The sequence below is a fragment of the Salvelinus namaycush genome, chromosome 37, assembly GCF_016432855.1.
Source record: "Salvelinus namaycush isolate Seneca chromosome 37, SaNama_1.0, whole genome shotgun sequence".
NCBI classification, from domain to species: domain Eukaryota; kingdom Metazoa; phylum Chordata; class Actinopteri; order Salmoniformes; family Salmonidae; genus Salvelinus; species Salvelinus namaycush.
Genome location: NC_052343.1, coordinates 13,100,940 through 13,128,613, shown reverse-complemented (window position 1 = coordinate 13,128,613; position 27,674 = coordinate 13,100,940). Strand labels below are relative to the sequence as shown.

General features: G+C 41.4%; 3 protein-coding genes across 3 annotated transcripts; 1 reads left to right on the top strand and 2 right to left on the bottom strand.

The window, feature by feature from the left end:
- Positions 1-459: 459 nt before the first annotated feature.
- On the bottom strand, positions 460-3,038 carry LOC120030771 (induced myeloid leukemia cell differentiation protein Mcl-1 homolog). The gene is made up of 3 exons (XM_038976195.1): positions 2,371-3,038; positions 1,930-2,180; positions 460-1,797 (listed from the first exon to the last, which is right to left on the bottom strand). Exons 1-3 carry the CDS (start codon positions 2,876-2,878, stop codon positions 1,681-1,683), a joined length of 876 nt encoding a protein of 291 aa, XP_038832123.1. The 5' UTR covers positions 2,879-3,038; the 3' UTR covers positions 460-1,680.
- Positions 3,039-3,564: 526 nt separating this feature from the next.
- On the bottom strand, positions 3,565-10,745 carry LOC120030772 (alpha-endosulfine-like). Its single transcript, XM_038976196.1, has 3 exons — positions 10,585-10,745; positions 7,590-7,712; positions 3,565-6,456 (listed from the first exon to the last, which is right to left on the bottom strand). Exons 1-3 carry the CDS (start codon positions 10,636-10,638, stop codon positions 6,286-6,288), a joined length of 348 nt encoding a protein of 115 aa, XP_038832124.1. The 5' UTR covers positions 10,639-10,745; the 3' UTR covers positions 3,565-6,285.
- An 869-nt stretch (positions 10,746-11,614) lies between these two features.
- On the top strand, positions 11,615-24,622 carry LOC120031631 (HORMA domain-containing protein 1-like). The gene is made up of 15 exons (XM_038977434.1): positions 11,615-11,647; positions 11,825-11,969; positions 12,086-12,149; positions 12,284-12,320; positions 12,415-12,435; positions 12,535-12,561; positions 12,705-12,772; positions 19,711-19,862; positions 21,242-21,399; positions 21,494-21,580; positions 21,723-21,780; positions 21,926-21,987; positions 22,174-22,257; positions 23,800-23,868; positions 24,115-24,622. Exons 1-15 carry the CDS (start codon positions 11,615-11,617, stop codon positions 24,202-24,204), a joined length of 1,155 nt encoding a protein of 384 aa, XP_038833362.1. The 3' UTR covers positions 24,205-24,622.
- The last annotated feature ends 3,052 nt before the right edge of the window (positions 24,623-27,674 follow it).

Below are 27,674 nucleotides of genomic sequence, written 5' to 3'. Positions count from 1 at the left end.
GTGGAAACATCTCTAAAGTGTATAAGGTGGTCACAGCCATAATGCAACATTGTAAAGATCTTTGGACTGCTGTCAAATTATTTTATTGGCACCCAACAGGTTCTGGCAGTCTTAATTTAATAATGTTTCTGACAACTGAGGCTGCAGCGATACAGTGGTGGCCTGCCCATGACACACATATAGGCATGGTTACCACAGAAGCTTCATTTCTAGGAAATAACCTCAGTGTATGTCCAGGGGGTATGGTGTGAATAAACATGTTTGACTGTGTGTGTGTGTGTATAGATGACTATGTACAAAACAGGAATTAATTTGTGTATGTGGTTACATTTCAGCACCAGAAACTAGCACAGTGCAGATGTCACTGCTGTCTTTTCACCCCCCCCCCCCCCTCCTTCTGAGAAGTAGTCTCAAAGTTGACAGCAAAACTTTTGCTTTCAGACAATTGCTGCCACAAAGTGAATAAAGTCACATTCTTTATTTATTGCAGTCACAAAAGTTGCATGATTTTATCCTTTAATCATAACTTCAGGAGATTAAAGGAATTTGCCAGCAAGATGCATCAGGAGGGTTAGTGCTAGTTTGTTAGGTGGAACTGCTGTACACGTTTACAGTCCAGACGATCTTGCCTCTATTGAACCAATGCCAGATACCATTTGCAATCTTTAAGCTCATATTTAAAAAACTTATACCTGTGAGCACATTGCATTTACATGGATATAACTTGGAAATGAAACACTTCAAATACAAAAACAGCATAGTCTTGAGAATGGAATTTTGAACTGACTTTAAAAACAGGTTCCCCCTTCCCCCTCCCAGTGCAACAGCCACAAGATTTCCTTAACCAGGAAGTCACATTACATCCACGCAAATGCATTGCCAGGCATGACTGGCAAATCTACCCCAAGGAACAGGAATATGGACTTATGAATTGGGTGTAGGCGAGATGACATGCGTGTAAGGCAATTAAATGCATGTAGAATACAGTCTTCCCTGCTGTAAGAACTTTACATTTTCAATGCCCATAAACTGGGTATACCTTAGTTGAATTCTAAGGCCCTCGCTGGTCAGTTCAATGCAGATTCTGCCACCAATCCCTGCTTGTACATGTATGACTAATATCACAAGGAATAGAAACAAGTCATTTGAGCCAACTTTATGGTCAGAGGCGGAACTTTGCCATTGTGAAGTATAGCTATAAGCTAGTGCTTTTCCACCTTGATTACAAAAAGAGTTGAACATTTGCAGATTAATTAACTGTTTCTGTACGGGTCTAAATTCAACTATACATTTATTACAAAAATAAAATGTCTGTACTTTTTACATTAAATAAAAGCTCCATTTAACAAGTCCATTAGATTTAAGTAGTCAGATGAATATATTTGGAGACCGTTCCGACAACTACCAAATATCCTCAAATGGCCACTCAAACAAAAAAAAAACAGCACCAACACATGATGCGGAAAAAAACTAACTTGAGCTTGACAGATAGTCCAAAGCACTGTCCCAATTCAGTCCTTCACTATAATCCAACAGACTGATGACCCTCTTCTTTGACTAAACAGGACATCATTGGGTTGTCATTCCAATCATGGTGATATTAAGGATTTCAGAGAACTTGCGGGAATAGTCCATTTTCTTTGTTGAAAAAAAGTAACAGATAGTCTTTTATAGTTCAATTCACCTGATCAACATGGCGAGTGTTGCCCCAAGCCCAGCAACTCCAGCAAAGGCTAGGAGGGTGTTCCTTACTGAAGACTCTGGATCTTGCACATGAAAGAACTCTACAAATCCATTCTGAGTAAGAGACAAAAATACAGAGTTAGGTTTATGATTAGCTACTGAACAAGTAGGCTAAATAAGATTAACTGTCCTCATTTAGATTTGAAGATGTGAGCCAATGACTCATGGGCCACATAGAAGACTCACCCAAGCATTGTTTTTGACCAGCCAGTCCCTTTGGTCAGAGAGGAGGTATGTGGCGATCTCTTGGCCCACCGACCCAATGCAGTGTCCCCTGCCCATCTCCTTCAAGTGCTGGCTCACCACTGCTCCAAATGACACCAGGCTGGCGATGCGACCCCAGTTCGTGGTCCCATCACTGAACATGGCCTTGGCCACAGAATTGATGAAACCCATGTCATCGCATCGGTCATCTAAGTCAAGTTTGGCGATCATACCTAAAAAAAAAAAAATGTTTTAACGTCTGAGTAAAACGAACTAACCACATTCCTGATAATATTGCTCTGTTATTCAGCAAGTTAGCGCATATTGCGCTCAATACCATCTTTAAAACAGACTATACAGATACTTAGCTAGCTAGTGCCAGTGATTTGGATCTATAGAGATGATTACTGTAAATCTACGTACCATTGTATGCGTATTGGTGCTTTGATATGATATCCTTCACCACTCGTGTCATCGTCGTAAGAGCCTTGCTTTGCTTCCAACGAGGCGGAGACAGTCCTGTATAGCCCCCCAATAAGTTGTCAATTAGTTGTCTTGTATCATGTTCCAATACTTCATCGCCCGATGGACAATTCGATAGTTCAGGCCCACATTCTGACGCCATCTGTCGAGTGCATGGCAAAGAACCGTCAGAGTCGTCATTGTTGCTTCGGTCTGACAAATGATTACCCAGGACGTTGCTTTTCACGACATTCACTCCTAATTTCGTGGGTCGTTGTGGAGTGTCGCTAGTCCCATTACCCAAGTCAGTATCCACTTTTGACTTCGGTGACGCCCCAGCACATACGGCCCTAGTCTCGCCGAAATAGTACAAAGAGGTACCAGCAGGGTACGAAGAGCCTCCGACGACTCCATTTTGAATATTCAACATCGTAGTTGTGGCTCGTGTAATCGACTTCGACAGAATCATCTTGACTTAACCTTTAGATAAAGAAACAAGAATTTGAAAAATAAAGGTACGCTTCTAGCAGTTATTTTAAGAAAAGCTAGCGCTTAGCTACTTTGTTGCTCAAATATCCCCCATCATTGACTGCTAACTACAACAGTGAGCCCGAAGAGGAAATGACCAACCTTTTGTCGTGTAGTTAAGAGGGAGGGGAAAGTGGGAGGGACTTCGCTGACTTTCGACTCTTCCTCCTCCATTGGGTCTCCCCTCTTCCTTGAAGTAGTTTCACAATTCTATCTGGGATGGTTTTCCAATAACATTCAGATAAATACCTCCACGAAGAGAGGATATAAAAATGCATTTCTCTGCATTGAGCGGTACAGATAAATAACACATTTTTATGTACACTTTGATGTAGCCCTTCAGAGACCATTGATAGTGAATGCGGAGTTCTGCTGTCCCCTAGTGGCCAATGACGGGTATAGACTCATTTATCAACATATATAGACTCATTTATCAACATATAAAACGGTGATCCTAGACTTTGTTTGTCATTTATCAACATATAAAGTGGCGGTATCCTGCCCTGTGTGGTTGCAAAGATTACTGTAGCTAGAGACAGTTGGTTGGTTATTGGTTTCTAATGTAAACTTCACCAGCACTGGTGATCAAATCAATAATGTGAGAAGATAATTGAAAATAGCCAAAAGTCATTCATATTCATGTAAAAGTTTATTTCAAATACTGACAAATTTGCTCCACTACTTCCACACAACAAACATTATTAGTACTCATGTACTTTCTAATTTCTTAAAATCAATCTTTTGTTTTGTCTCCAGCTCCACAATACGCATATCCTGATGTAAACCCCCAGTTATTGGGAGCAAGGGTGCTCCAGATATCCCTGCAGTCTTGGGCCAGGATAAACTGTTGTTGTAGTTATCTAGTGATGTAAGAGAACACTAAAACATCTTTACTGTATGCAAAACCAAAAACAGTTTCAGTAAGCAGCACACAGTCATTTTAATTTGTTTACATTCTGGCACATACTTATGGTTGAACAGGTGACATGGTATTTTAACAAACCCTGCTATATCCCTCATTGCATCGCTCCATACAAAGCCAGACAGTGCACAAAAACATAGCAATCAAGAATTCCTCTGTTGTTTCAACAACCTTAATTTCAGCAGCATATCCAATTATATTAGGACACTTTTTAAGCCTGCAATGGCAAGCTACAATTATTTAGGATTCTGCACAGTCTTTCTGTTCAAATTCAAGTAACAAGTTGGGGTCAATTAAATTTAAACTCCTGCTGGCCAGTTCCCAAAATGGATTGCATTGGGCATGGGTAGAATTTCAATTCATATCCTAATTGAAATGGAATTATACCCCCAACCCTGGAGGGGTTAGTCAGTCTCCAATTGGCAGACATTATTCATGGTAGGAGTGGGTCCAATTGTTTGAATCCTGGGACAGGCTTTCTTTATAGGGTAATATCTCCGTTTAAGATTTGTCATCGACTGAATCAGCAGCATTTACACATTCATATTATACAGATTAAGATCTCTGTCGTAAAAAAAAGAAAAAGATAAAGCAGAAGTAGTGTATTCACCGACAGGAGAAAGGAAACAATGAATCAGAGAACTACAAGTAGTGAATCAACAGAAAAAAAAAATCCTCAACCCCCAAGTCTATTTACACCCGCTGGGACAGAGAACAGCAGCACATTCATACAAACCCAGACAAACACACTATCTTCTTCCCTGCAATTTGACACAGATCCGTGTCTAATATTCAAAAGCTGCCAAGATGGGAGTGATCAAGTGTGTATTTTATAATTTGTGTGGAGTGTGTGATACATTGAGATAGGACGACAAGCCTTTACTTTTGTATGATTTATCTAACACACCTCTGACCATAATTACTTTGCAAGTTGAGCCATCCCAACAGGTGTGAGCAGGGTCAACTAAATACACTCACACTTTTCCCCCTCTCCTCATGTCATAAAATCCCTTCCCTTTGCCATGTGTCAAGTGAGCATATCTCTAAAGCGCACTGTGTGTTCCAGTTAGGTCTGTGTGAGCCCGGGGCCAGTCAGGGTCAGTTTATCAGGTGGCCGACTGTTTACCCCATTACTGACGTCACAGATTTTTATATTTAGAATGTCAATACGTAAGGCTATATGCTTTAGCAGTACACTGTGAGGCTCCTGCTACGTTGAATTTGAAGGAGAGACTGAGGAGAGGTTTAGCAACTAATGTAATTGGGAACTAGGCAGTAATCTTCTGTTACTGGAAGAGTTTCTCAACAGGAGCTGCCATTAACAGTGAAGAGCCAGATTGTAGTAAATGGCTAATGCGTGACAATGAACAAACAACCCATTATAAAGACACAAATTATACCAAATGTCACATTTCTCAACACAATACAGAAATATACACTGAATTGATCCCCTACAAATAATTTAGGCTTTTTGATGTGATGTAATAGCCACAGAACTGAGATTTAACTTGAGTATTATACAGTTTCTTATTTTCCCAGCCTTAAAACGATACATGGGTATTTAGTTTGCTTTGCCATTGCTTTCGCCATGGGCAGCCTACAGACAGTGTGTGGATTGTCAGGACATTGAGAGGGAAGGAAGGAAGGTGTGGAGAGTGACCATGGACATTCCAGGGCTTCATTTGGTTGCTTGCTACTTCCTATCAGTCGTCTAACCCCTCCAGATTTGCACATTTTGTTACATGTTACAATCATGCAGCATATTTAGAAAAAGAAGAGCAACAGGGAGTCAAGAATTAAAGCGACATGAGCAGAAAATGTGCAGTTTCATATCCGTTCGTTCAGGTCAGCTTGGACGACCTTGGATTTTTGTTTGACAAAACATGAGATAAAGGAAACCTCAAATCAGTTTCCACATTTCCCTCTGATTACCACTCCATTCCTTTGGATACTTCACCATGGTTCCCTTCCCTCCCAGATTTGGTGTGCAAGCAAAATACGCAAACATCTACCCCCAGCTTTGACGAGAACACAACATCGAAAAATGTAGAGCGATCATGGTTCCTAACTCCCTCGTCAACAACATATTTTGGTGTTGTTCGGGATGCAAAAACGTACTGTACATAATACAAAGTGCATTAAACTCAGCCTCCCCGATGGCACATCTACTTTATGTACCTCTGAACACCAAACCAAGACATAAGGGAGGCGGTAGAGCAGAGTGCGCAGAGAGCAGAGCTGTGTGGAGAGATGGTAGAAAAGGTCCCAGCTCACCTCCCCACATACAAGCAATATGTACTGACTTTCACAGCTCTCCCCGATATGTTAAAGTCAAGTGGAGCCTGGAGATGACTAGGGGGGGGGACATTGTTGGGGGACAGGTGAGGAACGTTAGCTGGGGGCCTAGTGGATGCGTGGAGGCTAGGTTAGCCTGCTAGTTTACTGGTCACCAAGGAGGACCTCCTCTGGGGCAGGTCCTGCGGCGTGGGAATGTGGTCCCCTGTGACGAGGTTCTTGTCAGGGCCCGCCACGGGCAGCTGTTTGTTCTTCATCTTGGCCTTGGCCATGTTGTAGTCACCTGAGTCAAAGTATTTTTGCTAGGTGGGGGCAAGAAAGAAGGAATTCAATTCAGGTTGTCTGGAGTAGATCTGCTAGTTAAAGTTAATAGGCAGGTTTCCATTGACGCTGGTTTATTTGCCAAAAGCAATGCCGCAAAAAAAAATCTTTGCAACGTGTCATATAGGAGAAACGTTCTAAAGATCGACAACATTTTTATCCATTCAACAGGGGTGGATTTTCTTTTGTCTAACATTATTGCGACAAATTATAAATGGAAACAATGTTTTTGGAATAGATGGTGATTGTCGAATCATTTTGAAGGTACGTGGGGCATGTGATGTCACAGGTAACTATAAAGCTCCACTCCACATTTAACTCTAAATGCCTACTGCTTGCAAAATCCATTTATTCAACTATAAAAATAATGTTTCTTTGCAGGACAAGGATTGTCCTGACTTTCAAGAATGCCTAAATTGCTTCACCTTGCTTTTCTGGTTGGCTGGATGCAAGTTTCAACATCCAATTATTTCAGATTTACAGGAGTGCAAGTTTCACCATGGCGATACATTGACGATACATGAGAATTATTAGAATATGGAAATATTAGTCAATTATTGCATTCTATGCATGCTGGCTTTCCCTGGCTATACCCGAGACATGAAACAGATATGTAGGAGGGCATAGAGGCTGTGCTTTAATACATTGACGACAATTTGCCTAAATGGGTAATGGAAACACTTCAACCACTATATTGTTAGTTGACACTGTAGGTTTTCGCAGAAAAGTATTTTTTTTAAAGGTGCGAGGTCATTAAGTATAGCTGTTTTTAACGACATAAGATAGTTATACGGAAATGCACCGTAGCAGGTAATTGTCACATCTATTTTCTTTGTGAACTTTCTAAAATGTGGACAATTTTTTTTTTATAATATCACTGGACAAGTTAATTTGAACATAGCTACTGCCACAGACACACCAAGGCAATCTGAGATCCTCATGAATGCAGAACGTATTGATATGTCTTAAAGAAGAATATTCTAAGCCTATGCGATTTCCTAGTCAAGTGGTCAACAAGGGTGTGTAGGCGTTTGTTCCAGCCTAGCACTTCACTAACATGTTGAATCAAAAGCATGCATTATCTGTGGCTCGCCGGGAGAAGCGTTCCACCTACCCCTTTCTGTAGCCTCTTCATGAGGAAGTCGGAGCCTCCAGGCTTCTGGCCCAGGCCGGGGTACTTGGCCTTCAGCTTTACCTCTTCGCCCTTCACAAGGTTGGTATTCTTTTCCTGAGAGTCCTGTCCAGACAAAGAAAACATTTCAATGTGCCGTCATATGGGTGCTACTTGCTATGTGCAAGGAATTTAGCTAAAGAGAAACATCTAAACAATAGGCCTATGTAGCCTACGCCTATATATCCTTCATCATAATGTCAGCCATGATGCGCAGAGAAGAACAAGCATAGGCTTTTAAAATAGACATTCTCCATTTAACTGTCCAATGCCTTGTGATATGCAGTAACATATCATGATGCCTAGTCACCTTACCCCTACAATTATCTACCTCTATTACTCCAGTATCCCTGCACATTGTAAATATGGTACTGGAACTGACTGACCCTGTATATATTATGCTTACTTACTTCCTCGTGTTCTTATTTCCATTTCTTGTGTGTTTATGTTCTACCTTATATAATTTTTTGTATTACATTGTTATTGATTACAGCATTGTTGGGGTTAGAGGTTACAAGAAGGACATTTCACTGAACTTGTGAAATTAAAACTTAAAACTAATAAGAAGGTTATAAGATGGTCTGATGATGACAAAACAAAAAGATTACTGGGCTGGCACTGTGCTCTTCAGAAAGGATTGCATCTGAATCATATCGCTTAACCCTACTCATATTCAGCTGTGAAGTGGGCTAACGCCATGAAAATGACTTGAGGGAGTTGAAGCGTCTTCATAGTATGAGTCACTCTCTGTATGCGCTCCTGCAACACTATCTCACGCCCTCATGGTTGCCTGCGATGAACAACTCACACAGAAGACGAGTGTTATGATTGAGTAAGAATTAAGTGACTAGAAAGCAGTTCACATCCATTATTTCCACCTCTCATACACATTTCTTCAGCTGATGTGGACAAAACAGCCTTGTTACCAGTTTCCCCATCACTGACATGTTATTGGTGCCATAAAAACAAATTGTTTTCCCCTCATGAAGCCGTTTGTCTGCAAATATGTACAAGCCAAGTGTGGCCTTACTTTATGGTTATTGAAAAAAATATTATACAGAAACAGGCCTTGAGTAATTGCTGACCAAAGTCTAGGTACACAGAGCTTGCAGAGTGGTTCTAGTTTTCACATGACACCTTCATGCTAAAGCTTTTTGTAAGGTGTAAGCCTATGGTTTACTGGAGGCAACTCCTGCACTAGACAAACTGGTTTACCCTTTACTGCCAGTGTGGAGTCCATGGACAGATGCCAGTGGAAAGTAGGTTAACAAGACACACCTTGTTATTGCCCACAGTCCAGATAGACTCTGAGCAGAAGTCAGCAAAACATTCTCTATTGGGGCAATTCCACAGTAACAGAGTTAAGCTGAGACTGATTTTTCACTTTAAAATGTCAAACAAAAACCAATGATAGCAAAGTTAAATAAACCATACAACTCTATGCAGAAGGACTACTTTCAACAATTTCCACATTTCTTTTTACAAAAAAAAAACATGTACTTGCAGAACAGTGCAGATGCAAAGTTTGGTAACAGAATGACAGCACAAACAACACAACCCGTCATACTGTTTGTATCTGCACTGTTCTTCAAGTAAATGTGTTTTTGTCAATTTTTGGGAGGAAACTTAAAATAGTCCTTGTGGATGCATGCTTTTTTAACTGTGCAATCATTGGTTTTTAGTTTGGCATACATTTTAATTGGAAAAATCTGAGTCTCAGCATCACTGTTAACATGGCATTGCCCATTGTTAACTTACAACACATTGTGACTTATCTGGCTAAATAAAGCTAAGAAAACATTGAGAAACCCACAAAACACTGCAATTGAAGTACATGAGAATATCTGCCATTCCATGTAGAGGACAGTGAACGCAACGCTAGCAGGGGCAGGGACAATAAGTGACTCAGGGTAGAGAATCCGATGAACAGATTCTGTTGCTGGTTCACTTGGATCCATAACAAAAATGTAAAGGTTACTATATTCAGCCCCAATGAGGGACAATGCAAGAGAGGACAGGATACTTTCCAGTCCCTCAAACAGTTCCAAACTGCTAGACTAGACCAATAGTAGCTAGCTACCATGAAATGTTATTTTCTCACATGACCGTTTCTCTTCTTGTCATTGTATCAAAATACCATTGTATTATTAGCACCCATTATCATTGATAAGACAAAGTATAGCATCAGTAACTTCCCTATGTAGACATGCTAGTCAATGCATATTGATATGACCGGTGGGTTTGTCAATAGACCTCTGACCTTCACCAGCATCCACTCAGGATGCTGCCTGTACAAGTGCCTTTTCATCAGTGTACTCCATTTGATAGATGTCACATATTGGCCTATATTATATATAGCTAAACCTAATATCAGTGCAACACTTTAAATAACATTCACAAAGTATAGGGGACTGAAAACGAGTATGAATCAATAGATCTAGCTTATACATCCTTATAAGCTTTGTGTGACTGATCAGCTAGCATATAAGTGACTGATGATTGACCCTGGTTTCCATTAAAACGCAGATTTCAAAGGATAGGCTACAATATTATTGTTTGTATGACAGTATCGAACGCCGGTAGACTCAACCTCAACTACTGCTGTGTCAGGATAGACCAATGAGGCCCAGGCATATCTCATAACCTATGGACCAGTGAGCCAATTGCACAAGGGAAAACTCAATAAAAAACTAAATAATACAGTACCTATGTTATTATTGATTATCGGGAGACACGTACATCTTACTCAAGACCTTTCCAAAACATTTATACACACTGTCATTGTTGGTAAACGAGACGTTTACAGGTTTGATGCCATAACGAAAGCTAACTAGCTAGCAATCAATTCAAACACGTTACTTGTAACGCGTTACAACAAACAGAGCTAGCGTTATGGCTAACTGACAAACTCAAGATAGTGTCACGATATTAAACCCACCTGTTTTTCATCCTCATATTCCATCTGAGTATCTGATAGATTTTCGGACGACATTACGCAGCTCTAATGGACTGGATTGCTTGAAAACGCAGGTTAGAATGTATGCAGGGGTGCCTCCTCTAGCTATTCCACTGCTAGCAAAATCTAACCTGCCTCTCGTGAACAAGTCTCCTCGATAAAAAAAAAAAGGCTAAATATTTTCTGACGCCGTTGTGTGGGATTGCCATTTGTGACAGACATATACAGTAACCAATTGTATAAGGAAACACGTTGTATTAGATACCAAGAGAGCCAATGAAATGCTACTACTCGTAGAGAGATGCTGATTGACAGGGCTGTGTCCAATAGAGTGCGGATATTCAATCTGTGCGCAGCGTTGCATCAAACTACACCAACAACAGAGCGAATTCCATACAGTGCCGCAACAAAAACACCTTCATTTAAAACTGATGTTTACCTCCGCCAGGACATATCACTACCTTTGATATCTCTATTCACGCAATGTATGTTGTGGTGGCAAGAAAAGTTACGTTATCTAAGGCTGCCCTCTGATTGGCTACTTTAGCTGTCCTTTTTGGCGGGTAACTGTGTCTGGCGCGAGTTTGGCCCACGGTCCAACAGTTTCTTAGTAAGTTCGATCTGGCTAGCTAGCTAGCTTGTTTTTGGTTGTTATTTTTTTAACCAAAAAACAGATTGAGTGACTGCGCTCTATCTAGGTAGTAATAGCTAGCTATGTGAGTTATGCAATTTCATACTAATCACAATAGGTTGTAGAGTAAAGTCAGTGACATCAGTGGCTGTGTGTACTGCTGCTAGCTACGTTAGCTAGCAAATGTAATGTAGATAGCTAGTTAGCTAAAGTAGCTAGCCAGATTAGTATAAAATATTTCTGTATCTATCTGTGTAAACTAGTACTTAGCTAGCTAGCTACATATTTCATCATAGCTTTACCTTGATAGCTAGCTATCTGGCTTCTAATGAATCTTTATTTTGTAGATTTGACAACTTGTTATCAACTAGTATTACTACCATGGCATGCGAACAACGTTTGCGGGCTGCTCAGGTAAAACCTCTGGCTATCCATAGCCAGACCTTGGTCCTATTGAATTGCTGTTTTATAGCTAGCAAATGGCATGTTCTAATAACGTTAGCATGTTCTGTGGATATCTACATGCCTCTATTTATTCAGACATCTTCAAATGGCCTTGGTGTAAGCGCCTGTCTTTGTTATATTTTATAGGGCACCCAGTTGCTGCCAAATGTAGTTTCAACAGAGCAGCAGTCCTTGATTGTTGTGAAGAAACTGCTGGCCATTGCAGTCTCCAGCATCACTTATCTCAGGGGTCTTTTCCCAGAAAAAGCTTATGGGAGAAAATTTGTTGAAGGTCAAACACATTTTATGTTATTTTTAAATGTACTCAATTGTTATTTAAATGTTGATACTGTAGCTAGCCAACATCTTCAAGAAGTAGACTTACACTTTTTTGTCTCTATGCCACAGAGCAGAAAGTTATGATCCTCAGGGAGGAGCGCACCTGCCCTGGTGCCAGTCAGATTGTACAGTGGTTAGTATACACCACCAAGCCTCAGTGGGAAATTCCAGTACAGTGTTTTCTCTGTGGCCAAATCCTTTCCCTTTATCCTGGTTAGATTATTTATTCAGTGTTGATTAATTAAGACTATTTTATACTTCTCCCAGGATGCAGGGATGCTTTGATGCCCTTCAGAGAAAATACGTAAGTGAGATACTAGCATTTAGTTGTTTATTCATTATCTACATGTTATTAATGTTAATTAATTACATATAATGAATGTCTTGTATTCCAACAGTTGAGGGCGGTCGTTATGTCTGTGAGTATATCTCATCAAATATTTTCTTCAGCATATAAAGCATTTTAATTAGTTGCTAAATAGTTGCTAAAGTTTGTATCCTCCTTCCACTTTCTATAGATATACACAGACCCAGATAATCCAAAGGTAATAGACAACTTTTTAACCCCATAGGTATCGATCATAGTAATGCTTTGATTCTCTGGACTAGAACAAGCGCTACAGTATATGTAACCTCTTGAATCAAGCCTTTTCTCATTGTGACACTGGTCTTTCTTTACAATTTGCAGAAGATTACTGAATGCTACCAGTTCAAAGTCCAATACACTGAAAAGGGACCCAAAATTGACTTTGAAAGGTATAGCTTTGTGAATGTGTATTAGGGTTGAATGGCAGGAACCCGGTTACTGAGATATACTGCCCAAAACCACTCCCTTTTCCCGGGATAAATAACTGAGAAACCGGTAAATTATAATAAATTATTTATATGAACAGCATGACGTGAAATGGAACTGTTAAATTATATACAATGTCTAAATTTGGATTCTGTAAGGCCTTGCCTCTGGTCACTGCATAATGAATCATCAACTTTCAGGGTGGGAACCGACAGCCCATCTCAGTATGTAGACCTTCCCTTGGTAACGTTTTTTATTGTGATAGGTAGACCTACATTTGCTGCAGCACAGCCTACGCTACAGTAATATAAAGACCGAATGCGCATCTAATTTGCACATCACCATCTGGCTTTCGGGGATCACCTTATTTGTTTATTGTAAAGATTATATATTTTTTGGATTGCAGAGTTTAAAACACTCCTATATCGTTTCTTTAAATCAGTGCATGAGTGAACACTTTCTCGCTGTCTTTCTCTCTCCATCAATTCCATTCAAATTGCATCCAAAATAGATAATCGTGTTCAAGATTGATATATATAGGCCTATATATACAGTGCATTTGGAAAGTATTTAGAACTGTTATGAACATGACGGGAGACAGATTGCTGGTTTCAAGCGCAGTGCGCAGCAGGTGTTTATTTGTAAAGGACCCACAGGAGGAGGCAGGTAGCTGGGTCCAGGGGCAGGCAGAAGGTCATACACAGGGGGTCCAAAAAAGGCAACCGTACTGGCAGGGAAAAGGCTAGTAACGTCGTCCGGGAGATCAGGCAATAGGTTGATAACAGGAAATCCGATAGGCTAAAGTACAGGCAGGGAATAGGCAAAAGGCGTCGTTAGTGAGGCAGGAAAAAACTAGCATACACGGGAGGATTAAATTACAGCAGCAGGTAGCCTAGTGGTTAGAGCGTTGGACTAGTTGCAACTAGGTTGCAAGATCGAAACCCCGAGCTGACAAGGTAAAAATCTGTTGTTCTGCTCCTGAACAAGGCAGTTAACCCACTGTTCCTAGGCTGTCATTGAAAATAAGAATTTGTTCTTAACTGACTTGCCTAGTTAAATAAAGGTATAATAAAAAATGATTAAATTACAGGAAAAACAGAGCTCTGAATAGAAGTGTGTCACAAAACAAACAATACCTCACAGTGATGGGGTGTGAGCTAGAAAGTGAGCTGCATTCAGGGGATCTACGTGTGTGAATTGGAAGCAGGTGTTACAAGAACCCTTCACTTTTTCCACATTTTGTTACGTTACAGACTCGTTTCCCCCCCTCATCAATCTACACACAATACCCCATAATGACAAAGCAAACAGGTTTACCTTTTTTTGTTGCAAATGTTTAAAAAATAAAAAACTGAAATATCACATTTACATACAGTTGAAGTCGGAAGTTTACATACACCTTTGCCAAATACATTTAAACTCAGTTTTTCACAATTCCTGACATTTAATCCTAGTAAAAATTCCGTGTTAGGTCAGTTAGGATCACCACTTCATTTTAAGAATGTGAAATGTCAGAATAATAGTAGAGAGAATGATTTATTTCAGCTTTTATTTCCTTCATCACATTCCCAGTGGGTCAGAAGTTTACATACACTCAATTATTATTTGGTAGCACTCCCTTTAAATTGTTTAATTTGGGTCAAACGTCTCAGGTAGCATTCCACAAGATCCCCACAATAAGGTGGGTGAATTTTGGCCCATTCCTCCTGACAGAGCTGGTGTAACTGAGTCAGGTTTGTAGGCCTCCTTGCTCCCCCACGCTTTTTCAGTTCTGCCCACAAATGTTCTATAGGATTTGAGGTCAGGGCTTTGTGATGGCCACTCCAATACCTTGACTTTTTTGTCCTTAAGCCATTTTGCCACAACTTTGAAAGTATGCTTGGGGTCATTGTCCATTTGGAAGACCCATTTGCGACCAAGCTTTAACTTCCTGACTGATGTCTTGAGATGTTGCTTCAATATATCCACATAATTTTCCTGCCTCATGATGCCTTCTATTTGGTGAAGTGCACCTTTCACTCCTGCAGTAAAGCACCCCCACAACATGATGCTGCCACCCCCGTGCTTCACGGTTGGGAAGATGTTCTTCGGCTTGCAAGCCTCCCCCTTTTTCCTCCAAATATAACGATGGTCATTATGGCCAAACAGTTCTATTTTTGTTTCATCAGACCAGAGGACATTTCTCCAAAAAGTATGATCTTTGTCCCCATGTACAGTTGCAAACCGTAGTCTAGCTTTTTTATGGTGGTTTTGGAGCAGTGGCTTCTTCCTTGCTGAGCGGCCTTTCAGGTTATGTCGATATAGGACTCGTTTTTACTGTGGATATCGATACTTTTGTACCTGTTTCCTCCAGCATCTTCACAAGGTCCTTTGCTGTTGTTCTGGGATTGATTTGCACTATTTGCACCAAAGTACGTTCATCTCTAGGAGACAGAACGTGTCTCCTTCCTGAGCGGTATGACGGCTTCGTGGTCCCATGGTGTTTATACTTGCGTACTATTGTTTGTACAGATGAATGTGGTACCTTCAGGCGTTTGGAAATTGCTCTCAAGGATGAACCAGACCTGTTGAGGTCTACAATTTTTTTTCTGAGGTCTTGGCTGATTTCTTTTGATTTTCCCATGATGTAAAGCAAAGAGGCACTGGGTGTGAAGGTAGGCCTTGAAATACATCCACAGGTACACCTCCAATTGACAAAAATTATGTAAATTAGCCTATCAGAAGCTTCTAAAGCCATGACATCATTTTCTGGAATTTTCCAAGCTGTTTAAAGGCACAGTCAACTTAGTGTATGTAAACTTCTGACCCATTGAAATTGTGATAAGTGAAATAATCTGTCTGTAAACAATTGTTGGAAAAATTACTTGTGTCATGCACAAAGTAGGATTCCTATCCGACTTGCCAAAACTATAGTTTGTTAACAAGAAATTTGTGGAGTGGTTGAAAAACAAGTTTTTTTAATGACTAACCTAACTGTATGTAAACCTCTGACTTCAACTGTAAGTATTCAGACCCTTTGCTCAGTACTTTGTTGAAGCACCTTTGGCAGCGATTACAGTCTCGAGTCTTCTTGGGTATGACACTACAAGCTTGGCACACCTGTATTTGGGGAGTTTCTCCCATTCTCTGCAGATCTTGTCAAGTTCTGCTAAGTTGGATGGAGAGCGTTGCTGCACAGCTATTTTCAGGTCTCTCCAGAGATGTTCAATCGGGTTCAAGTCCAGTCTTTGGCTGGGCCACTCAAGGACATTCAGAGACTTGTCCTGAAGCCAATCCTGCGTTGTCTTGGCTGTGTGCTTATGGACGACGGGGCTGCGTGGAGCAGGTTGAGAGCTTCAAGTTCCTTTGTGTCCACATCACCAACAAACTAACATGGTCCAAGCACACCAAGATAGTCATGAAGAGGGCACGACAAAACCTATTCCCCCTCAGGAGACTGAAAAGATTTGGCATGGGTCCTTAGATCCTCAAAAGGTTCTACAGCTGTACCATCGAGAGCATCCTGACTGGTTGCATCACTGCCTGGTATGGCAACTGCTCGGCCTCCAACCGCAAGGCACTACAGAGGGTAGTGCGAACGGCCCAGTACATCACTGGGGCCAAGCTCCCTGCCATCCAGGACCTCTATACCAGGCGGTGTCAGAGGAAAACCCAAAAAATTGTCAAAGACTCCAGCCACCCTAGTCATAGACTGTTCTCTCTGCTACTGCGCAACAAGCGGTACCGGAGCGCCAAGAGGCTTCTAAACAGCTTCTACCCCCAAGCCATAAGACTCCTGAACATCTAATCAAATGGCTACCCAGACTTTTTGCATTGCCTCCCCCTCTTTTACTCCGCTGCTACTCTCTATTGTTATCATCCATCCATAGTCACTTTAATAACTCCACCTGCATGTACATATTACCTCAACTAACCGGTGCCTCCCGAGTGGCGCAGTTGTCTAAGGCGCTGCATCGCAGGTTCGAGTCCAGGCTCTGTCGCAGCCGACCACGACCGGGAGACCCATGGGGCGGCGCACAATTGGCCCAGCGTCGTCCAGGTTAGGGGAGGGTTTGGCCGGCAGGGATATCCTTGTCTCATCGCGCACTAGCGACTCCTGTGGTGGTCCGGACGCAGTGCACGCTGACACGGTCGCCAGGTGTACGGTGTTTCCTCCCGACACATTGGTGCGGCTGGCTTCCGGGTTGGATGGGCATTGTGTCAAGAAGCAGTGCGGCTTGGTTGGGTTGTGTTTCGGAGGACGCATGGCTCTCGACCTTTGCCTCTCCCTAGTCCGTACGGGAGTTGCAGCGATGAGACAAGACTGTAACTACTACCAATTGGATACCACGAAATTGGGGTGGGGGAAAAAAAAATAACCGGTGCCCCCGCACATTGACTCTGTACCGGTACCCCCCTGTATATAGTCTCGCTATTGTTATTTTAATGCTGCTCTTTAATTACTTGTTACTTTTATTTCTTATTCTTATCCGTATCTTTTTCAAACTGCATTGTTGGTTAGGGGCTCATAAGTAAGCATTTCACTGTAAGGTCTACCTGTTGTATTCGGCACATGTGACTAATAGGATTTGATTTGATTTGAACTTTCGCCCCAGTCTGAGGTCCTGAGCACTCTGGAGCAGGATTTCTTCAAGGATCTCTCCGTACTTTGTTCCGTTCATCTTTCCCTTGATCCTGACTAGTCTTCCAGTCCCTGCCGCTGAAAAACATCCCCACAGCATGATGCTGCCACCACCATGCTTCACCGTAGGGATGATGCCAGGTTTCCTGCAGACGTTACGGTTGGCATTCAGGCCAAAGAGTTCAATCTTGGTTTCATCAGACCAGAGAATCTTGTTTGTCATGGTCTGAGAGACTTTAGGGGCCTTTTGGCAAACTTCAAGCGGGCTGTCATGTGACTTTTACTGAGGAATGGCTTCCATCTGGCCACTCTACCACAAAGGCCTGATAGGTGGAGTGCTGCAGAGATGGTTGTCCTTCTGGAAGGCTCTCCCATCTCCACAGAGTAACTCTGGAGCTCTGTCAGAGTTACCATCGGGTTCTTGGTCACCTCCCTGACCAAGGCCCTTCTTAGTCAGTTTCCTGGCCGGGCGGCCAGCTCTAGGAAGAGTCTTGGTGGTTCCAAACTTCTTCCATTTAAGAATGATATTGTCTTCTTGGGGACCTTTAATGCTGTTGAAGTTTTTTGGTACCCTTCCCCAGATCTGTGTCACAATCCTGTCTCGGAACAGACACAATCCTGTCTCGGAACTCTACGGACAATTCCTTCAACCTCATGGCTTGGTTTTTGCTCTGACATCAACTGTGGGACCTTATATTGGCAGGTGTGTGCATTTCCAAATCATGTCCAATCACTTGAATTTACCACAGGTGGACTCCAATCAAGTTGTAGAAACATCTCAAGGATGATCAATGGAAACAGGATGCACCTGAGCTCAATTTCAAGTTTCATGGCAAAGGGTCTGAATACTTATGTAAATAAGGTATTTCTGTTTTGTTTTCTAATACATTTGCCAAATTTTCAATAAAACTGTTTTTGCTTTGTCATTATGGGGTATTGTGTGTAGATTGATGAGGAATGTTAAAAAAATCAATTTTAGAATAAGGCTGTAATGTTAAAAAAAAAAAAATGTTAAACTCAAGGGGTCTGAATAGTTTTCGAATGCACTCTAGATGTGCTAACCTACCTCTTTCAGGAAATAAATCCAATGCAGTATTATTCTTATATTTATGTAATGAATGATGGGTAATGCATAATAAGCTTCTAACTTATATCCTCTGTCTCTTGCGCAATACGCAAGCACCTGTGCTCTGCTGGACTCTGTAAAAAAAAAAATGCTCCTTAGCTCTTGGAGTCCCATGCAGGAAAATCTAGACTAGAATAGCTTGCTGGAAATTTAGTTTTTTGTATTTCTTATACCAATAGACTATTCGAAGAGGGACACAAGCTCTTGTTTGCCGAATGTTAAATACAGCAGCTAATAGAACTCTTGTGTAGTTTGAAAGAAGAGGGAACTCGCGATGGGGGTAGGCTATAGCAGTTATTTATGCAGACCTATAACCATCCAATCCTCGTGAAGAGAAATGAAAGGCTTTTGCATCTCATTCTAGTCCTATATTATTCAAGCATGTCATTAGAATGATGAAGATAAGGACAACAACACTTATTTCATTTAACTGTTGAAAGCAAGGAAGGAATGAAGCAACACTAGATAGAGAAAGAGGAGGTAGGCTAATAACATTAGGGGAAATATTATGACAAATGTAAATCAAATTCACTAGCCTATACTTGTAACTTTGTAGACCCCATGTGCTGCACCAGAATCGCATGTTCTCTCCCTGCTTTATCATGGTTTCAACAAGGTGCCTAATTCCAGTCCATATAATACAGTATAAACAATGCAGTACAGTAATACAGTTCACACTCAAAAAGATTACTGGAGCTTGTTTCATTTATTTACCAAAGAGAGCATATAGCTAGCTACATCTATGTGCTATTATGTTTTTCTGTCTTATGTAATGTTCAGTAGCTGTATTGGATAACGGTACAATCATTTGGGCTTGGGCTCATTAAATGTCTTTAATGTAGGGCTCATAAAATTTATTTAATCAGGTTTAGGTTGCATCAGGCATGAATTTTCGATCAAAGCTCTAATAAAATCCAGACATAGGTCTATTTATATACTTTGTAATGCTTTTGAATGACACATCCGGTTTTGGCAGGAAATACCGTCTTCACAAAAGTGATTTATTCTCGGGATGGAACATTTGTAAAATACCGGGAAAATATTCAACCCTAATGTGTATAACATAATGATAACATGGCAGAATTTCATTGAGAAACATTGAAGAAAGAAACTTTTAATTGTCTAAAAAATGTTTACATTTATTCTTGTTTTAGCAAAAACAGCAAGAATCTGGGAAAGATGGCTTGCAGCAACACAAAAAAGTCCAGCATCCTCCTGGTGCGTAAACTCTACACACTGATGCAGAACCTGGGTCCTCTGCCAGACAATGTCTGTCTCAACATGAAACTCTCTTACTACGACGACGGTAAAGACCACACAATGATGTCGAGCAGACTAAAAGAAAAGGGATGATGTGACGCAATACGCTGCGCAAGTGACATACTTCCGGGGTAATGTCCCGGGTCTTTTAAATGCGCTCCAAGATTATATGATCAAATTCATTTAATTACACTGAGTACACCAAACATTAGGAACACCCCATTGACCTCAGAACAGCCTCAAATCATCGGGGCATGGACTCTACAAGGTGTCGAAAGCATTCCACGGGGATGCTGGCCCATGTTGACTCCAATGCTTCCCACAATTGTGTCAAGTTGGCTGGATGTCCTTTGGGTGGTGGACCATTCTTTATACACACGGAAACAGCGTTGCAGTTCTTGACACAAACCGGTGCGCCTGGCACCTACTACCATACCCCATTCGAAGGCACTTCAATCTTTTGTATTTTCTATTCACCCTCTGAATGGCACACATACACAATCCATGTCTCAATTGTCTCAAGGCTTCAAAATCCTGTCACCTTCCCTTCATCTACACTGATAGAAGTGGATTTAACAAGTGACAGTAAGGCATCATAGCTTTCACCTGGTCAGTCTATGTCATGGAAAGAGCAGGTGTTTTGTATACTGAGTGTATATTTAAGCAATAAGGCCCGAGGGGGTGTGGTATATGGCCAATATACCACAGCTAAGGGCTGTGTCCTAGCACAACCCCCGTGGTACCTTAATGCTATTATAAACTGGTTACCAACATAATTAGAGCAGTAAATATAAATGTTTTGTCATACCCATGGTATACCATGGCTTTCAGCCAATCAACATTCAGGGCTCGAACCACCCAGTTTTTAATTGTGTATTGATTTGCTCATACCCGATGCTTTTTATCAACATATTTGACGCTGAAGAAGTAAGACAGACACATCACGAAAGTCTCATTTGAACTACATCTCCTGCAGCGTTGTTAGCATGCTGGAGCATGCCTGCTTGAGCTGAGGACTTACAGGAAGGTAACAACCTGTTAGTTACAGGCTTTTTGATGTGTTTTATATTAGATTAGCTGGGAGTGTTTTTCACTGAAAGTTGCCAGCTACTGCCTTTTGATTTGTAGTTCATATGTGTAGTTCAAATGAAATGGTTGTAACTTTTCCGCTTCGTGCTTCTTGAGCGTCAAATACGTTGAAAACCGGCATATGGTATATAAATATATACAAAAACACTTTAATATATATCTTAAATGACCACGTTTTTATGAATTTGACAATAAACATTTTAAGCCCATTAGCCTACAAAACCCGGACAGAGTACGGAAGTCAAATTGAAGCGCATCTTTCATAGGGTATAACAAGTATATGTTTTCAAAAAAACAAATAAAGAGTTTGTGTGTGTGTTTGCATGTATATCTCAGTCACTCCCCAGGACTACCAGCCCCCAGGCTTCATGGAGGGGGACAGCGATAGCATGCAGTTTGAGAAGGAGCCTGTCAACCTGACCATGGGTGAGGTGGTCACTCCCTTCCACACCCTGAAGGTGGACGTGACCACAGAGAGAGAAAGGCTGGAGCAGGTATGAAGGAAAGGGGGGAAATAACTAGAGTCAGTAATGTCAACCAGACTAGCGGGTGACACGTTGATTAACAGCTGTCCCCTTGTCTCTGTAGGTTGATGACGAGCAGCCCATCTGCGTGAGGGACAAGTGGGAGCTGAAGATGGAGGAAGGGACAGTGACCAAGATCAGCAGTCAGCAGGTGAGACCTGAGGCCTCTAGGCTAATTTGACTGGGCACCGATGGCATGGCGCTATTGTTTTAACCCAGTAGGGGGCGTTGCTGTCTATCCCATGGGATGCATCTATAGTCTATAACATTTTTTATGGGGTTTCTACTTTTAGACTCACATGATAAAAGTAATGGAAAATCCGGACAACGACCTTTACTTGGACAATTCCGGTAGGACCTCCTCTCTCAAATCTTAGTATAAAGAAGTTTCGCTGAACATGATAACAGTAGTGCTATTTTCTCTTTTAAGAAGTCAAATGCAGTCTGAAATCCATGTTTTGTTTTATTGTGTTTTCATCGTGTTTGATGCTCAAAGAGGTCCAGGTAAACTGCCAGGAGAAGATGGAGGTGTGTGAGGAGAGCACAGAGAACTCTCAGGTAAAATAACAGCAAAATGTACATTCTGCATAGTCACGACTAAGATAGGCCTTGTATCAAGCAAATGCAAATACAGAACAATACAAATGCATTGGTGGGATAGTACTGTAGGAATATAAAGTAATATAGGGGCTGCTCCAGTTGTGAAGGTAACGGTCTGTCGTTTGATTGACCTGTCTGTCTCAGATGGACACTTTGGGAAAGAGGACATCTGACCTGGAAGTGGTCATTAAGAGGACCAGGAGCGGACGCGTCACCAGGTCCACCCTGGTCAGTGCCCCCCAAAATATACAACCCTATCTAACTCCTACTGGTCCTGTTCAAATGGAAGACATTTTTGTATAGCGTAATGTAAAAATGACCACGAAGGATGTACAGTTGAAGTCGGAAGTTTAAATACACTTAGGTTGGAGTCATTAAAACTCGTTTTTCAACCACTCCACAAATTTCTTGTTAACAAACCATAGTTTTGGCAAGTCGGTTAAGACATCTACTTTGTGCATGACACAAGTAATTTTTCCAACAATTGTTTACAGACAGATTATTTCACTTATAATTCACTGTATTACAATTCCAGTGGGTCAGAAGTTTACATACACTAAGTTGACTGTGCCTTTAAACAGCTTGGGAAATTCCATAAAATGATGTCATGGCTTTAGAAGCTTCTGATAGGCTAATTGACATAATTTGAGTCAATTGGAGGTGTACCTGTGGATGTATTTCAAGGCCTACCTTCAAACTCAGTGCCTCTTTGCTTGACATCATGGGAAAATCAAAAGAAATCAGCCAAGGCCTCAGAAAAAAAATTGTTGACCTCCACAAGTCTGGTTCATCCTTGGGAGGAATTTCCAAACGCCTGAAGGTACCACATTCATCTGTACAAACAATAGTACGCAAGTATAAACACCATGGTGCCACGCAGCCGTCATACCGCTCAGGAAGGAGATGCATTCTGTCTCCTAGAGATTAACGTACTTTGGTGCGTAAAGTGCAAATCAATCCCAGAAAAACAGCAAAGGACCTTGTGAAGATGCTGGACGAAACAGGTACAAAAGTATTGATATCCACAGTAAAACGAGTCCTATATCGACATAACCTGAAAGGCCGCTCAGCAAGGAAGAAGCCACTGCTCCAAAACTGCCATAAAACAGCCAGACTACGGTTTGCAACTGCACATGGGGACAAAGATCGTACTTTTTGGAGAAATGTCCTTTGGTCTGATGAAACAAAAATAGAACTTCCAAAGTTGTGGCAAAATGGCTTAAGGACAAGAAAGTCAAGGTATTGGAGTGGCCATCACAAAGCCCTGACATCAATCCTATAGAACATTTGAGGTCAGAACTGAAAAAGCGTGTGTGAGCAAGGAGGCCTACAAACCTGACTCAGTTACACCAGGTCTGTCAGGAGGAATGGGCCAAAATTCACCCAACTTATTGTGGGAAGCTTATGGAAGGCTACCCGAAACGTTTGACCCAAGTTAAACAATTTAAAGGCAATGCTACCAAATACTAATTGAGTGTGTGTAAACTTCTGACCCACTGGGTATGTGATGAAAGAAATAAAAGCTGAAATAAATAATTTCTCTACTATTATTCTGACATTTCACATTCTTAAAATGAAGTGGTGATCCTAACTGACCTAAGACAGTGAATTTTTACTAGGATTAAATGTCAGGAATTGTGAAAAACTGGGTTTAAATGTGTTTGGCTAAGGTGTACGTAAACTTCCGACTTCAACTGTATCTATGGTACTAGCTTCACAAGCACTTCCCTGCAGTCTGTGATTTACTGTCTTTGGTCTGTGTGTGTGCAGGAGAGAAAGGCTGAGACTGAGGTGCACAGCGTCAGCAAGAAGAAGCCCTCTCCCATCGAAGACAAAATGGTGGGAGACACGCCCCCTCGGGCATCATAGATTTCATCCCCCAGTCTTACTCACAGAAGGAGTGATAATAATGTGCAAATTGTCTTTTAAAGATAAAAGTTCCCAGACCTACATGTTTTTTAACAAGTCAATATGACTCATTCAGTCCATCCCATCTAGATGTATACAGAATATTGTTTGGCAATCATTATTCATTTTAGAGTCTTGCATTAGTTAGTAAACTGTCTGTCACTCTCTGATTAGCAGATATCCCAGTTCGAGTTCCCCTGCAGTCAGGATGTCCAGGCCTCTGTGCCGAAGAAACGCAAGTTCAGCGAACCCAAGGAACGCTACTGACCTTTCCACTTTACCTAAAAGATACCTTTCAAGACAAGAACCGATTTTCTAATTTGCATGGGCAAAATCTCTAAGCTTTTTTAGTTGTTTTAAAGGAAAGGTGTAGTGCCTACCGCCAACACCACCATAGTACAGCTGCATTCTGTTGGATGGATCTTTCTAGTCCACCTTGTTGTTTATGTTTATACTTTTGTTTCCATTGTTGAGTTTCATGCTAGTGTGTGATATGGAGACTGGGGAAAATGTATTTTCTACAATTGTATATTGGGGTCTGTGAAGTGCAAAACTCACAGTTTTATTTATTTCAAAGGATGGCATTTTTATTGTGACAATACTGTTTTTTTAAATAGTTTTTTTTATGATTACAATGAACTTTACACTGTGCAAAATTGTGTTTATTTTTTATATTGTTATATAATGTATCAATATACAGTACCCTCCAGTTGTAAGTTATTTGATTAAATGTATGTTTCTAATAAATTAAAGTGCCTTTTCTCAGTTTTGAAAAAGGTTTGTTATTTCGGTGTGTATGGTTAAGAGCAGATAGTTCTACACACTAGTGCTGAACCTCCGATATAACTGCTTCCATCAGCAGCAAACCTGGGTGCACCTGTTAGTGTCATGGTTGCAAAAAGGAAACAAGTTCTTGCTACAATTCAAGATCAAAGAGCTTCAGCTTCCTGTCTGCAAGACCTGATACTGTTAGCATGAGCGCAAAAAATCTATACAATACTGTATAATCTTATTAAATAATAGCCAACCTTAAATAAAGGGACTGCCAAATGGCAGCATTTGCGTGAGGTGTGACTTAAATTAAGCTGTTAAGTGAAAGTGGATTATATCTGTACACACTGACCTTTGGGCTGAGATAACCGGCCATCAGCAGCCTCCTGCCAGGCTGCTGTGTGTTTTTAATCAGCTGTTGTTTTTCCCAGAGAGGGACATTTGCTGATAGACTGCCTTAACCCACTGCAGATCAATACTGCAGGAAGCTTTTGTGATGCATATCCAAACAGGCCCTCTTCTCTCCACCACACCGGCTGGCGGGAGAAGGAGAGTCCATCAAATCAGCTCCTACATCCAAACAGGGCTTGTCTTCGACACTGGAAAATAACCTAATTTCATTGTCTCTTGTTTTTTATGGGCACTGGAGATAACATTCAAGTGGAAAGTGGAATGGACTGCAAAATCTAGTGCAATGCCCTCTGCGCCTTTGACAATACCCACACAGCAGCGAATTGACAAACTGTATGAGCTGTGAAAAGCATTTTTCAACTGTTTTTATTATATCGACAGCCCACTGTCATAAAATGACAGTAAGAAAGTCTCTCTTTCTAGTCATGTTATACTATATTGTAGTTACAGTACCTGTGTATCCAGGTTGATTATTCTAACCAATACTTAATCTAATAGTGCACATTGAGCAGGTGGCTTTTATAATTTAAGATTAATCTAACTCCTATAGCTTGGTAACAGTGGAAGCTGGTGAAGGGAGGACGGCTCATAGTAATGGCTGGAATGGAGTGAACACATGGAAACGTGTTTCATTCCAGCCATTACTATCCCTTCACCAGCCTCCACTGTTTAGTAATTATTGGCAACTGGCTACTTGACGGCATTGATGGGACTTAAAATGTAGCTACAGTTTTAACATGTGTAGTTTATACTAAGGTTTATTTGCTCTTGTACACATTAGTGTCTAAAAGCTGAATTGCAGTGTATATCAGGTGTGTGATACATCAGAGAAAATACAGTATGATTGAAGCTCTTCAGCCTACTCCAATGAGGTAAAGTGCACAAATTAATCAAAAACGACACGCCAACATCAGCAGACAACATCTGAATTGCAATGCTACTTACCTCCACTCCCTATCCCTCAAACATTATGCCTGTACTACACACCGCTCAAGAAATGAATTCTGAAATTAAATTCAGGGACACACGTCGAATGGCAAGTGTTAACAGATCAATCAGCTGGTCAAACATGAGGCTGGTTTCAGAGGTCGTCTCTCCCCCTATGTGGAGCAAAGGCCCGGGTCTCTGAGTCAAAGTCAATATGAACCGGCCGATGCGGTTCGTGTGATGAGGAGGGAAGCCCTGTCAGACAAACAGACAGAGGGACTGATAGACGGATGGACTGGCCCATCCCTGGGCCTTAGATTAGAAAGACTCTCAGGCTGCATGTAGGGGGTGCTGGGATTATGCCTGCAGGGCCTGTGGGCCCCAGAGGCGGTTGGGGTTTAGAGGCGAGCGGGGGAGAGGACTGGACATTCAGCCAGGGACCGTGACCCCTTTGACCTTGCCAGAAGGGCAGCAAATGTTTCCTAGCTGATTAGCAGTTCTTCAACAGAGCATCGTGGCTGATGTGATCTCTTTGCTGTAAGGTAAAAGGAAACTGGGGGAGTCTCCTCTGAATATAGATGGCATTGTATCTGAGCATGACTATGAACAATAACAACTATTTGAGGGTAAGCCTGATATATATTGATTAAAGTCTGCAAAAATAAACAATAGGGGAGCCGTGAACTAAATTAGAGAAAAACATACTGAATACCTCTAAACTAGTATAAATAATATGTATTACAAAAGTATTTAAAAAACATACTATACTGTAATTTGCAGTTTGGTAGTTTTGAAAATGACCACAAGGGGGTGATAGGCTGCTGCAGAATATTATGAGACTCAGGCCTAGATGATAAAGGATGCAGTATCTGTAGGCCTATGTGACTATTGACAAATACTTCCATGTACTTGCACCAATGAACAGGTTTATTTCGTTTTCTACAGTATTCACTTCCAACTGCATTACATTTTAATCACAAATGAAACTCTCTAAAATGATTTGTTTTGTGATGCCATAAAAGCACTGTCTGCAGAGTGATAGCCTATTCCTATTTGATTTGCATAAAATAAGTTAAATAAGATTCCATGTGAGCAGGTGTTTCCAGGGAGAACAGATTATGAGATTGAATCTGTGTACATGGTCAGTGTTGAGCAGTAGTGTTACCTACTTGAAACAGATGCTCAAAGATGTGCTTCCATTGTGATCCGAGTAGACAGCTGAATTGTTTACCAAAGGCCCTTTCTTCAGTTCAGGACACTTACAATGGCTGAGTTCTGACACTGAGGATTTCTGCGGGAGTGGGAGGGAGGAGGAGGGCAGATTGAAGGGAGAGCTTCTGCCTTGTACCCCTTTTCTCTGTGCTCAGATGGACCTCACCCTCCCCCAAAGCCACCGGAGGGCAGGGGTTTAAATGTCACGCTTGGTCATCAGAGCGCCCGGCCAGGCTCGTGTCTCTGGGGGGAACACGCCAGGAGAGAAAGGGGAGGGAGGGAGAGACACTTGCCTTCACCATTGTCCATTACGATAGGCATGAGCTGCTAACTGACTCCAAATCAAGTGTATCCTCTCGCCACGTGAACTGCCTGTCCAACTTGGTCAAACACAATGCTTTTATCCTTATGAAAAA

Coding starts and splice junctions, on each gene's coding strand:
- LOC120030771 (XM_038976195.1), bottom strand. CDS start 2,878: ATGATTCTGTCGAAGTCGATTACACGAGCCACAACTACGATGTTGAAT. Junction 2,181..2,370: donor GCACCAATACGCATACAATG/GTACGTAGATTT, acceptor TTTTTTTTTTAG/GTATGATCGCCAAACTTGAC. Junction 1,798..1,929: donor TGGTCAAAAACAATGCTTGG/GTGAGTCTTCTA, acceptor TCTCTTACTCAG/AATGGATTTGTAGAGTTCTT.
- LOC120030772 (XM_038976196.1), bottom strand. CDS start 10,638: ATGTCGTCCGAAAATCTATCAGATACTCAGATGGAATATGAGGATGAA. Junction 7,713..10,584: donor AATATGAGGATGAAAAACAG/GTGGGTTTAATA, acceptor TTGTCTGGACAG/GACTCTCAGGAAAAGAATAC. Junction 6,457..7,589: donor TGAAGAGGCTACAGAAAGGG/GTAGGTGGAACG, acceptor GCCCCCACCTAG/CAAAAATACTTTGACTCAGG.
- LOC120031631 (XM_038977434.1), top strand. CDS start 11,615: ATGGCATGCGAACAACGTTTGCGGGCTGCTCAG. Junction 11,648..11,824: donor AACGTTTGCGGGCTGCTCAG/GTAAAACCTCTG, acceptor TATATTTTATAG/GGCACCCAGTTGCTGCCAAA. Junction 21,988..22,173: donor AGAGCACAGAGAACTCTCAG/GTAAAATAACAG, acceptor TGTCTGTCTCAG/ATGGACACTTTGGGAAAGAG.